Raw genomic sequence first — 14539 nt, forward strand, 5'->3', positions numbered from 1 at the left:
ATTTGCCCGCAGCGGAGATGCTGTGGGGAAAATCGCGGCGTTTTACAGTGCAAGCAAAGGGGATGGGATTCATGCGAATCCCATGCCCATTTTGCAGAAGAAATCGCAGCGCGGACACGCTGCAATTTGCAAAGCTGTTGCGGCTTTGCAAATCGCAGCATGTCAATTATATCTACAGAAACGCCGGCGGCTTTTCCGTAGATATAATGGGAAGAGAAAGTCCAGGGAGGAAAACTCCGTGAGCTTTCTCTTCAAAGCGCTTCGGAAAGAACCGCAATGCGATCGCGCAGCGGTTCCTTCCGCAGCGCTTTAGCGCTGCAATTATGGCCCGCGGGGCCTTAGCCTTAAACAGATCTCATCCATAGGCTGCAAGTAAACAAAGTCTACTGCAATGCAAAGGCTGAGATCTGCGTGGGGGTCCACCAAGAAACCTGCACCCAATCTTGGGTGGTTTTTGCTGCGGCAGTGTGGCTTATATGAAATTTTTAGCAAATAAAATCCCTGAGCTTCAAATACGTCTATTATGATTTTTTGCATTCATCAGTTCAATAGATATTAGTCAGTGCTTACATTCTCCTCTGGGGGGCGCTAAAAAATAATTCTACAGATTTTACATTCAAATTTAATACTGGTGCAGATGGGTCTCTTCGTATGTACTCCAACTTGGTAGATCATGTTGTCGCTAGATATGTCAGAACGTTTACATAGTGCAGTTTCTTTGGGAAACGCGTTGTTCAAGGTACATATGGGCACAATAACACACACGTGCCATCTACATGTAAACCCATGCACATAGAAGAGTCATGTGCATTGAGTCTGTATGGCAGCATTGTGTTATGCCATATGGCACAGCACCATGTTACAAAGGCTTCTATAGATTCTATAGAATATTTCCATATTACAGCCTCTAACAGAATATGTTGCAATTAAAAAGGAAGGTATAAGAAAGTACAGTATGGATACTATAATCTCTAGAGGCAGCGTATCACAGCTTCATACAAGCCGTAACACAGTCACCGGCCTGAACTGCAACGTTCACCCTTATTGCTAGTGTTGCTCGCCCCCTGGTGGTAGTCCAGATGATTAGCAGTAGTTCATGGAAGTGTAGTTAGCTGATCGTGGACGGATTCAGTTAGGAACCCATCGAAACTTATAGCCTCCTTCATTGGTCCTAATGGTAAAGGCATTCCCCTGGGGATAGGCAATTGTCCGAATGGTGCAGTGGTCTTTGATGGAGGTCCTGAAGGTAATGTCTTCTTCTAAACCAGTGTCGCACAAGTTCACTGAGCTGTGACCTGTGGAGGTCTTCAGTCCCTGAAAGGTTCCGCACATTTTGATGCCAGTGGTGACTTCATCCTTGCTGTCCGTGGTGTCCTCAGAACACAATTTCGGACGCTTGGCCTCACTGTGCACAGTCCCCATTAGGGCGGCGTTACACTTCTGGGATATTTCCATCAATATCTCATCCACCTGATGACATTCCTGCTCGGTGGTCTGTGGATAGTATTCCTCTAAACTTCTTTTTACTGGAGGTCTGCTCAGTAAGCCATCAGAGGAGGGTCTGCCATCATCCCCGGCCCGATGTCTCATCAGCTTCTGGAGGGTGGAGAAGAAGAATTTTAGTATTTGTGGAATATAAGCTATTGTTCGCTGGTATCAGCCATTTTAGGCTGGAGAGGCTTGATGTATATAGGGGGTATAGAGGGTATCTATCTGAAGGGTCAGTTCTGAGACCCTCCAGAAATATTGTTATAGCTAAGGAAAGAACAATAGCAATTGTAAGTTTTGCAATTTTCGGTTTAGTGTACCTTTAGGGCCCGTTCACACGGAGTAAATGCGCGTGTATTTTGGCGAAATACACGTGTAAAAATAAGACTAAAAAAAATCACGTCAAAATACACGTGTAAAATGTCATTGAAGTCAATGGGAGTCTTATTTTTACACGTGTATATTCCCAAAATACACGCGCGTTTACTCCGTGTGAACGGGCCCTTAAGCTACGTGACCAAAGATGCCTATGTGGACTCCTTCACCTACGTAAGTGAATGGAGTCGCATTGTGATCCTGAGGATGTTGCGACTGCGACTTTTAGTTACAAAAAACCCAGCAGTGCTCAATGTTTTGCAACACCCTCAGGTGACTCCATTCACTTACATAGAAGCTCGACACAATGTGCTATGGTCACATGACCGAAATCACCACATAGCCTAAATGCAATACTGCCCTCTGTGGGTATAACATGATACTACACCTTGCACTTACATCAAGCACAGACGCCAGATGTTTCGCCTGATTTGCAAGTTCTTTAAGCTGAACGTTTTTCTCTTTAAGACAAGCGATTTCTTCCTGCTTTTCATTCAGGGTCACGTGAAGCTGAAATGGAGGAAATAAAAATGAGTGAAATCCTTAAACTTCAGATTCCTTATCCACAGTTTACAATCAGCATGGAGTGGCCCCACCATACATACCTGGGTGTTCTCCACCAATGCGTCTCCTAGCGCCTTCTGGTTGTGATCCGCCATGTCTCTCCAGAATTGCTCTGTGCTGGGAATCGGCTGCACATTGATGGGGGTGAGTTGGGGTGGATGAATATTGGAGACCATACATGGCTCATACGACGTCACATCAGGGGGTAGGAGAAGGAAGTTTGGGGAACCCATTCCAGTTTGCATGTGAGATGTGTGGCCTGCCAAGAGAGGAGGTAATTGGGAATTAGTCAAATTATACCGGATGTCCATATATATATATATATATATATATATATATATATATATGTGTGTGTGTATGTGTTGTATGTCCATGTATATGTAAATATGCTATATGTTATTAAAAAAAAGTCTTAACGGTTTATGTGAATGAATAAAAGAGAAATGTAAATCCCATCAATATTTGGTGTGACCTGGAAGTGATGATACGGCCCGCACAGATATAGCCCTGATCTCAACATCATCCAGTCCATCTGGGATGACATGAAGAGACAGACGGATTGGAGCAAGCCTAAATCCACAGATGATCTGTGCTTAGTTCTCCAAGATGGCGGAACAACCTCCCTGCCCAGTTCTGCCGAAAACTGTCTGCAAGTACCGAGAAGAATTGATGGAAGGCAAAGAGCAAAGGTCACACCAAATACTGTTAGAATTTAGAATCCTCTTTTCCTCATTCACCTCATTCCATTCATTGACAAAAAAAACTATTAACCCTTCTATTTTTGGAAGCATTCTTAGTCCACAGCTTTTTTTCCATACCTGTCCAGAAGATTTGCACAGTGCTGCATATATATATATATATATATACACACACATACAGATGTAGCAGAGTTGACCTGACTTTAGGCAGCAGGCTAAGTCATTACATTAGGACAATGTAATGCAGAAGACAAATCTTTCTCAATAAAACTATTCATTGGCCTTTGTTGTCTTTTATGATACTATATCACACTATAGCTATTTATCCTGCTGCAGAAAGTTGCGTTAACTCAGATACATCTGTATACCTGCCTGTCTGTATTTAGCGACAAAGAAAACACACATAGTCGGCATATCAAATAGCGTTCACTTAAAAATACAGCACCACACATGTCCACAGGTTGTACGTGGTATTGCAGTTCGCCTCTCAAGTTAGATTGTCTAATCGCTCAAATGTAGAAAAAAAAAAAAATCAAGATAATACAGTTGTATGAAAAGAAAAACACATTAATTATGTTAATATTTTACTATAATAAATACAAGTGCATATTAATTCAGGTTTTATTCTATATTTTATTTTTATTCTTATTTTTATTCTATATTTTATTTTTATTCTTATTTTTATTCTATATTTTATTTTTATTCTATATTTTATTCTATATTATATTTTATCTTTTATTCTATATTCCACGGTACCCTACAAAGACCTCACACTAGACCCCAGTAGTACTAACCCAAGCGCACATACTAGAAAGTATATACAAGACTATCAAAGCGGGTATATATACTCCATTCACATGTTCTCCTGCTCCAGTTCAATACCAGGACCCTAGTGCTGCACGGTGCCAGTAAGAACTACTGAGGAACAATGCCACCTGCACCGCTTTAACTGCTGATAATAAACAATGACCACAATACGTGATTGTACCAAACTGGTAGACAATGGTCCAACTGGTGTGGAACTACAAGTCCAAGCAATATTCAGATAGAAATGACATGCAACCAAATAACAATACCAATATGCAGATAATCCTCATAATATAATGTAGCATCACTTACCGTCAATAAAACTGTCCACGGCATCCCTGAATTCCTGCAGATCAAACTCAGCTTCACTTTGCAAGCACGGTCCCTGAAACACACAAATGAATACAGGTGTAAGGAACAGGGACGGGTGCAGAACAGACAACGCTGCGAAAAAACAGAGCCACAAACCTGGTACTCATATCCATAGGTTGGAAAACTAAAGTGACCAGTCTGCACCGCCATATCCAACATGGTGACTGTTTCCACCAAATTCCCAAAAACAAGGTGAAGGGGGGCAGGTAATGAGAAGTGGAGCAGGCTGTAGTGTAAGTGATGCCAGGAGCAGGTGTACAGGAGGTAGGACAAGTCACTTATCCCAAACCTGTCACTCTACGCTGTCCCTATACATACTATGGCGGCTCCTGATTGGTCAGTCATTGTCCAATCTCTGTCCCTCGCCCATCCACATTCCTCAGGCCCTTCAGTGACAGATTAACCCAGGCTGCTTGCTTCAGTGTGCAGAGCCTCACCTCAGGGCACCGGGCAAATAAACTGCCTGGGGAGGCTTAGCATCCACACAATGCAATGGCAGGCGCCGCCCAAGCCTTGCACTGATCAGATCCACTACAATGCACTTCACAGCAGAGTAATTGGCTATTCATTGCTGATTCTGATGCTAGATTACCTGTGTACACTACACACCTAGGGGCAGACACTACAACACCCCTCAACAGCAATAGTCCATCCTACTGATGGCGCTCTAACACTCTTCCTATGGGATATTGTCAGGATATTAGTGTATAGCAATATTCTGCAACCTGTGACTCTATAGATGTTACACTACTGATGTCTGAGCATGCTTGTATACGGACTTATATACGGATATATTCATTCTATAGTCTAATTTAATTATGGGATATATTTGTATTGCATTAGTAAACCTTGTGGCCCTTTACATTACTAGTGTACAACTTGTGGCCCTTTATATTAGTGATAGCCAACTTGTGCCCTATTACATTACTGGTGTGCAACTTGTGGCTCTTTACATTTGTGGTGAGCAACTTGTGGCCCTTTATATTAATGAGGTGCAACTTGTGCCCCGTTACATTAGTGGTGTGCAACTTGTGCCCCATTACATTAGCGGTGTGCAACTTGTGCCCCATCACATTAGCGGTGTGCAACTTGTGCCCCGTTACATTAGCGGTGTGCAACTTGTGCCCCTTTATATTAATGAGGTGCAACTTGTGCCCCGTTACATTAGTGGTATGCAACTTGTGCCCCGTTACATTAGTGGTATGCAACTTGTGGCCCTTTATATTAATGAGGTGCAACTTGTGCCCCGTTACATTAGTGGTGTGCAACTTGTGCCCCATTACATTAGTGGTGTGCAGCTTGTGGCCCTTTATATTATTAGGTAGCTACAGGTGGTCCTTTACATTAGTATTATGCAATGTGTGGTCCTTTAAATTAGTAGTGTGCAACATGTGCCCCTTTATATTAGTGATAGGCAACTTGTGGCCCTTTATATTAGTGATAGGCAACTTGTGGCCCTTTATATTAGTGGTAGCCAACGTGTGACCCATTACATTAGTGATGTGCAACTTGTGGCCCTTTACAGTAGTGGACGGCTACTTGTGTCCCCTTACATAGTGATCTGCAGTACCTGTCCTGGCCATTACACAGAGAACAGCGCTGTCTGCTTCCTGCTCCATTTTCTGTGACTCAGCTACCAAGGACATCTGATCGGGGGGCTACCAGGTGTCAGACCCCCACCAATCTGGTATTGACTTTCTCTCCTTAGGAGAGATTATCGCTGTTTTTAGTCTGGAGTGCAGCTTGTGGGCCCCTACATGGTGGCATACTCTATGGAGACCATGGCGAGGCTTTGTATCTTCCTTCCACAGCTCCCCTACTCTCCGCATTGTGTACACACTTGGCAGAAACATTTACACATAACTGAAATCTGGTAATAATCCTCCTCTAAATACACTACAAGTGCCAGCCATTATGCAACTTGTTAGGCTGCCAATGTCTATATATAGAGCACAATATGTGTCACCTCCAAGGAGGGGCCACTCATAGTAATAATAAATTGGGAGCGAACAGCAAATAATAAAAAAAATGTAAAAACCACATCCAAACGGTCATGTCATAGCCCAAGTACCCAATGCAAGATAGAAAGAGAGACACACAGATAAATAGAGAGAAATATAGATAAGAGATAGATAGAAATATAAGTAGAAAATAGATGTAAAAATATAGGTAAGAAACAAATAAATGGAAATATAGATAAGAAAGAGAAATATAAATAAGAAACCGATATAAATGTAGATAAAAATAACTAGAAATATAAAGAAAAAAAATGATTAAAATATAGGTAAGAAATGGATAGAAGTATAGAAAGGGCTCTTCTACTCTATTCTCTCTGTGGGGTCACTGATGGACATACAGCAGATGGACCAAAAACACATCCATCATACTGAAAAGATCTAGTCACGTGTCTATTTCTTCATGGACCAGAGGTAGTATATAGATAGATACATAGATAGATAGTTATGAGATAGAAATACATAGATAGAGTTATTAGATAGATAGATAGATAGATAGATAGACAGATAGATGATAGATAGATAGATAGATAGATAGATAGATAGATAGATATTAAGTTATTAGATAGATAGATAGATAGATAGATAGATAGATGATAGATAGAGTTATGAGATAGATAGATAGATAGATAGATAGATGATAGATAGATGACAGATAGATAGATGATAGATAGATATTAAGTTATTAGATAGATAGATGATAGATAGAGTTATGAGATAGATAGATAGATAGATGATAGATAGATAGATATTAAGTTATTAGATAGATAGATAGATAGATAGATAGATAGATAGATGATAGATAGAGTTATGAGATAGATAGATAGATAGATAGATAGATAGATAGATAGATAGATTGATCGATAGACTTGGATTTGCACACGTATAATATCAGTTGGCCGTGTATTCGTTTCTGTAGTAACGTGAGTTTCCACAACAGTATTACAAAGCCTCCATAGAGATCTAGCTTATTACACGTTACACCTAATTCTGCTCAGCCATCTGAAGGTATGGGGGGGGGGGATTTTTTACAATCGTACATGGATTATACATTGTTTTGTTTCTTATAATAATAGGTATATGGGGGGATTCTGCATTCGGCAGATTTTGCTTTACATTAATTTTATAGAAGGAAAGGACGGTCACAGCAAATATTGATGGGATTTCTCTTTTGTTCATTGACTTCCTTTTGTTAAATGACAAAAAAATAAACCATTACCACTTCTACTTTCTATACGGGATTTCTTCTCCACACCTTCCTTGCAACTTTTGCATATTGATGAAATATCCCCAATCCCAAATCCACCGGTAAACCCATCCGCCAATAAGCATGCCTTAATTAAGATATTGGAGTGGGGCCATCTTTAATGGGGACAGGTTCACTTGTAACACTGTGATCACACACTTGTTACTCTGCCTTTTGTGGTCATGTTCTTTAAAGCTGAAAATGTTGTCCTAAAAGGGGTTAATGATCTGCTTTGACAGTAAGTGTGCCACTTTAATTTGCATTGCATGTGTCCCTTTAAGGCATCAAAGTTGCAATGGGCTTTGATGTTCTGTGTCTTACCTGTTGCGTTAGAGTGCCCCTAGCGGCGTCCTGCTGTATGACACTGTTACAATCATCCAAGTCCTGCCAATCAATTGTAGAGAGCGCTGTGGGGCAAATGCAAGGACAGGTCACTGCAAGTGCACAGTATATATGCATATTGTGTATATACATATAGATCAGGGCTACTTACCTGCATCCACAGTACCTGGAGACTGGTCCACATAGATAGTGACAGGGCCATTGGGCTGCCCAAATATCTTCCTAGACACCTAGTAATGATAACAAACACCCTTTAGCTGGGTCCTTATGGCCGTGCATCATCATGGCGGTGCATGGAGCAGTCCTACCTTTCTCTCTGGCTTTTCTGGCTTCCTATTGACTCTATTAGCAATGTCAGTGATCCTGTTGGGACAGAGTTTATCGAAGGCTTTCCTTCTATTCTGCATGATGTCAGCTCTGCAGCGGCCCCGCACCGACTACTGATCGAAATGCCAGATAGCAGCGACTTTAGAGTAAACGTTATAACGGTAGCTGTGCGACAATAGGCGGCGTGCGCCAATCACAGGGGCCGGGGCCCTCCGGTTACCAGGGAGAAGCGTCCCTAGCAGTGAGCCGGAGCCCGCCAGTGCCCGGGCTGCAGGGAGCAGTGACAGCAGCTGGAGGGCAGCAGTGAGAGTAGGGAGTGGAGCCAATCACCTGGGACAATAGGTGGGAAGGGTGGCGGGGCGCTAATTACAGGGATTATGGCGGTGTCAGCGGCTCCCGGGCTATCCCCGGGCTGTGGGGACACTTCACCATTAGCGGAGGTGCAGAGGCTGTTACCGTGGCAACCACCGGGAGAGGGACATTGAGCGCCAAATGTGCGGGGACCTGGCGCAGACCCGGAATACAAGGACCAGCAGGGGGGTGACAGCCCTGTAACATGTATAACGTGTGTCACCCAGAGAAATGAGAGCCATGTCATGTCAGGAGGGTCTCAGAGCTATCTACAGTATCTATCTATCTATCTATCTATCTATCTATCTATCTATCTATCTATCTATCTATCTATCTATTATCTATCTGTATCTATCTATCCCTCTATCTATCTATCTATCTATCTATCTATCTATCTATCTACCTACCTACACATCTATCTATCTATCTATCTATCTATCTATCTATCTATCTATCTATATCTATCTATTTCCTATCTATCTATCTATTTATCTATCTATCTATCTATCTATCTATCTATCTATTATCTATCTGTATCTATCTAATATCTATCTACAGTATCTATCTATCTAATATCTATCTACAGTATCTATCTATCTAATATCTATCTACAGTATCTATCTATCTAATATCTATCTACAGTATCTATCTATCTAATATCTATCTACAGTATCTATCTATCTAATATCTATCTACAGTATCTATCTATCTAATATCTATCTACAGTATCTATCTATCTATCCCTCTATCTATCTCCTATCTATCTATCTAATATCTATCTACAGTATCTATCTATCTATCTATCTATCTATCTATGCCTCTATCTATCTCCTATCTATCTATCTATCTATCTATCTATCTATCTATCTATCTATCTAATATCTATCTACAGTATCTATCTATCTATCTATCTATCTAATATCTATCTACAGTATCTATCTATCTATCTATCTATCTATCTATCTATCTATCTATCCCTCTATCTATCTATCCCTCTGTCTATCTATCTCCTATCTATCTATCTATCTATCTATCTATCTATCTATCTATCTATCTATCATCTATCTATCTATCTATCTATCTATCTATCTATCTATTATCTATCTGTATCTATCTAATATCTATCTACAGTATCTATCTATCTATTATCTATCTATCTATCTAATATCTATCTACAGTATCTATCTATCTATCTAATATCTATCTACAGTATCTATCTATCCATCTATCTATCTATCTATCCCTCTATCTATCTCCTATCTATCTATCTATCTATCTATCTATCTAATATCTATCTACAGTATCTATCTATCTATCTATCCCTCTATCTATCTATCTATCTATCTATCTATCTATCTATCCCTCTATCTATCTCCTATCTATCTATCTATCTATCTATCTATCTATCTATCTAATATCTATCTACAGTATCTATCTATCTATCTATCTAATATCTATCTACAGTATCTATCTATCCCTCTATCTATCTATCTATCTATCTATCTATCTATCCCTCTATCTATCTATCTATCTATCTATCTATCTATCTATCTATCTCCTATCTATCTATCTATCAATTATCTATCTATCTCCTATCTATCTATCTATCTTCTATCTATCTGTCTATCCCTCTATCTATCTATCTCATATCTATCTATCTATCTATCTATCTATCTATCTATCTATCTATCTATCTATCTACAGTATCTATCTATCTATCCCTCTATCTATCTATCTATCTATCTATCTATCTATCTCATATCTATCTATCTATCTATCTATCTATCTATCTACAGTATCTATCTATCTATCTATCTATCTATCTATCTATCTATCCCTCTATCTATCCATCTATCTATCTATCTATCTATCTATCTATCTATCTATCTATCTACAGTATCTATCTATCTATCTATCTATCCCTCTATCTATCTCCTATCTATCTATCTATCTATCTATCTAATATCTATCTACAGTATCTATCTATCTATCTATCTATCTATCTAATATCTATCTACAGTATCTATCTATCCCTCTATCTATCTATCTATCTATCTATCTATCTATCTATCTATCCCTCTATCTATCTATCTATCTATCTATCTATCTCCTATCTATCTATCATCTATCTATCTATCTATCTATCTATCTATCTATCTATCTATCTATTATCTATCTGTATCTATCTATCTAATATCTATCTACAGTATCTATCTATCTATTATCTATCTATCTAATATCTATCTACAGTATCTATCTATCTAATATCTATCTACAGTATCTATCTATCTATCCCTCTATCTATCTATCTATCTATCTATCTATCCCTCTATCTATCTCCTATCTATCTATCTATCTATCTAATATCTATCTACAGTATCTATCTATCTATCCCTCTATCTATCTATCTATCTATCTATCTATCTATCTATCTATCCCTCTATCTATCTCCTATCTATCTATCTATCTATCTAATATCTATCTACAGTATCTATCTATCTATCTATCTATCTAATATCTATCTACAGTATCTATCTATCCCTCTATCTATCTATCTATCTATCTATCTATCTATCTATCTATCTATCTATCCCTCTATCTATCTATCTATCTATCTATCTATCTCCTATCTATCTATCTATCTATCTATCTATCTATCTATCTATCCCTCTATCTATCTATCTATCTATCTATCTCCTATCTATCTATCTATCTATCTATCTATCTCATATCTATCTATCAATTATCTATCTATCTCCTATCTATCTATCTTCTATCTATCTATCTATCTATCTATCTATCCCTCTATCTATCTATCTATCTATCTATCTATCTCATATCTATCTATCTATCTATCTATCTATCTATCTATCTATCTATCTATCTATCTACAGTATCTATCTATCTATCTATCTATCTATCTATCCCTCTATCTATCTATCTATCTATCTATCTATCTATCTATCTATCTCATATCTATCTACAGTATCTATCTATCTATCTATCTATCTATCTATCTATCTATCTATCTATCTATCTACAGTATCTATCTATCTATCTATCTATCTATCTATCTACAGTATCTATCTATCTATCTATCTATCTATCTATCTATCTATCTATCTATCTATCTATCTATCTATCTATCCCTCTATCTATCTATCTATCTATCTATCTATCTATCTATCTATCTATCTATCTATCTATCTATCTATCTATCTATCCCTCTATCTATCTATCCCTCTATCTATCTATCTATCTATCTATCTATCTATCTATCTTTATCTTTCTATCATATCTATCTGTCATCTTCTATTTACTCTGTGTATTTTCTAAATTTCATATCTATTTGTGTTTCATCTTCTATCATCTATGTCTATCTGTTCTATCTATCATTTATCATCTATCTATCTGTCTGTCTGTCCATCCGTCCGTCTATCTATTTATCTATCTATCTATTTATCTATTTATTTAATTTTCTATCTAGCTATCTGTCTAATATCTATCTCTGTTCTTTCCTTCTTTTTTGTTACGTCTTTGGAAAGCTTTAAATGGAGTCTGTCAATCTGAACTCTTTGGAGTAATAAGGGTGTTGTCATTTCTCCAAACAGCTCAGCTGCAATTTAAGAGGTCAAAATTCGGCTAAAGTAATATTTGTAGGAATTTTCCTTCTCTCTCAGTCATTGCACCTGAGTCAGGGGGCGTTCACACTTACGCCCATATCTGCCCGCCGGGTCTCCATCCTATTTCCCAGAGAAACTGCATAGGGGACGGCTTCCCGGCGGTCAGTTTTATACTCCATTCATTTGAATGGGTTTTAAAAGCAAACCACCAGTGTCCATACTCAGACTCTCCGTGGGGAAAACGTTTTTCTTGGTCGGACATGCAGTACATTTGGTCCAGCCCCCCCAAAAAAACGGTTTCCCTGCGGAGAGGCAGCAGGCGGACACCGGCGGTTTGCTTTTAAAACCCATTACTGACCGCCGGGAAGCCGTCCCCTATGCAGTTTCTCTGGGAGATAGGACGGAGACCCGACGAGCGGATACAGGCGTAAGTGTGAACTCTCTCTAAACATGCCAGTGATTGATCGACGTACCAGAAAACATTCAGTCCACATGTAATCTGCGTGGGTGCGACACCAGGAACCCAGACAGATCAGCTGTTCTACTGGAGGCTGCTGCAGTGGGCGGGGAGCGCATATAGGCTGCTTGTATTCATGTATTGTATGCGGTGCTGTAATTCTCTACAACCTCTGCTATGTAGTGGATGGCGCTATAGCTACACCCCTATATGTGCTCCTCATCCACTGTATCAGCTTCCGAGGCCCAGAAACTGCCAGAACAGCTGATCCATATGGGGTCCTGATGTCGAATCATACAGATCACATACTGATGACCATCAGTATAAAATATCCATTTGGGGCCGTACTCCATGCACCAATCCATTCATTTAACATAACACATTGCTGTATACATTATCCATGTCCTGTGACATCATTATGTGAAATATCTCTTTGCTGTGACATTACTGAGCACATTCTCACTTCACTGTGACATCATTGTTTGCGTTTGTTCTGGGCTATGAGATCACTGTATGTATATCCATTCCCTGTGACATCATAGTGTACATGATCCATGCCATGTGACATCAGTCTGTGAATTGTTTTTCCTGTGACATCACTGTACACATATCCATTCTCTGTGACATCATTGTGTGAATTATCTCTTTTCTGTGACATCACTGTGTATATTATCCATGCATTGTGACATCATTGCCTATATATGATGACATCACTGAGTGTATGACTGTGCTGTATCTTCATTATGTTATTCTGTGATGTTCTTAGGATCACTATGTATATACTCTGACCTCACCAGCAGTATCACCCCTGTCCTGTGACATCACCTGCAGTGTCACCCCTGTCCTGTGACATCACCTGCAGTGTCACCCCTGTCCTGTGACATCACCTGCAGTGTCACCCCTGTCCTGAGACATCACCTGCAGTGTCACCCCTGTCCTGTGACATCACCAGAGGTATCACCCCTATCCTGTGACATCACCAGCGGTATCACCCCTATCCTGTGACATCACCAGCAGTATCACGCCTGTCCTGTGACATCACCTGCAGTGTCACCCCTGTCCTGTGACATCACCTGCAGTGTCACCCCTGTCCTGTGACATCACCAGCGGTATTACCCCTGTCCTGTGACATCACCTGCAGTGTCACCCCTGTCCTGTGACATCACCTGCAGTGTCACCCCTGTCCTGTGACATCACCAGCGGTATCACCCCTGTCCTGTGACATCACCTGCAGTGTCACCCCTGACCTGTGACATCACCTGAAGTGTCACCCCTGTCCTGTGACATCATCAGCGGTATCACCCCTATCCTGTGACATCACCAGCATTATCACGCCTGTCCTGTGACATCACCTGCAGTGTCACCCCTGTCCTGTGACATCACCTGCAGTATCACCCCTGTCCTGTGACATCACCTGCAGTATCACCCCTGTCCTGTGACATCACCAGTGGTATCACCCCTGTCCTGTGACATCACCAGCAGTATCACGCCTGACCTGTGACATCACCTGCAGTGTCACTCCTGTCCTGTGACATCACTAGCGGTATCACCCCTGTCCTGTGACATCACCTGCATTGTCACCCCTGTCCTGTGACATCACCAGCAGTATCACCCCTGTCCTGTGACATCCTCGCTGTGCATTATGCAATGGAGATCAGATTTGTATATACTTTTCATACCCTGGTCATGACAGAGTGGGGCCCCCGCCCAAATGTTGCATTAGGGCCCCATGGTTACCCGTTACCTCTCTGGCTAGAGCCTACCTACACTCACTGCAGTAAAAAATACTGAAATATTCTTTATGTCAGAGAGATATTTGTTTTATATCAATAGCAACATTTGTAGCAAAAAAATGCAATGATTTCTTATTATAA

At 40.1% G+C, this 14539-nt stretch overlaps 1 protein-coding gene across 1 annotated transcript; it reads right to left on the reverse strand.

Annotated features, from left to right (window-relative positions):
• Nucleotides 1-1128: 1128 nt before the first annotated feature.
• Nucleotides 1129-8314, reverse strand: MCIDAS (multiciliate differentiation and DNA synthesis associated cell cycle protein). The gene is made up of 7 exons (XM_075269472.1): nt 8216-8314; nt 8059-8137; nt 7887-7972; nt 4245-4317; nt 2469-2686; nt 2263-2373; nt 1129-1596 (listed from the first exon to the last, which is right to left on the reverse strand). Exons 1-7 carry the CDS (start codon nt 8312-8314, stop codon nt 1129-1131), a joined length of 1134 nt encoding a protein of 377 aa, XP_075125573.1.
• Nucleotides 8315-14539: the final 6225 nt, after the last annotated feature.

This window comes from Leptodactylus fuscus, chromosome 1, assembly GCF_031893055.1.
Source record: "Leptodactylus fuscus isolate aLepFus1 chromosome 1, aLepFus1.hap2, whole genome shotgun sequence".
NCBI lineage: Eukaryota > Metazoa > Chordata > Amphibia > Anura > Leptodactylidae > Leptodactylus > Leptodactylus fuscus.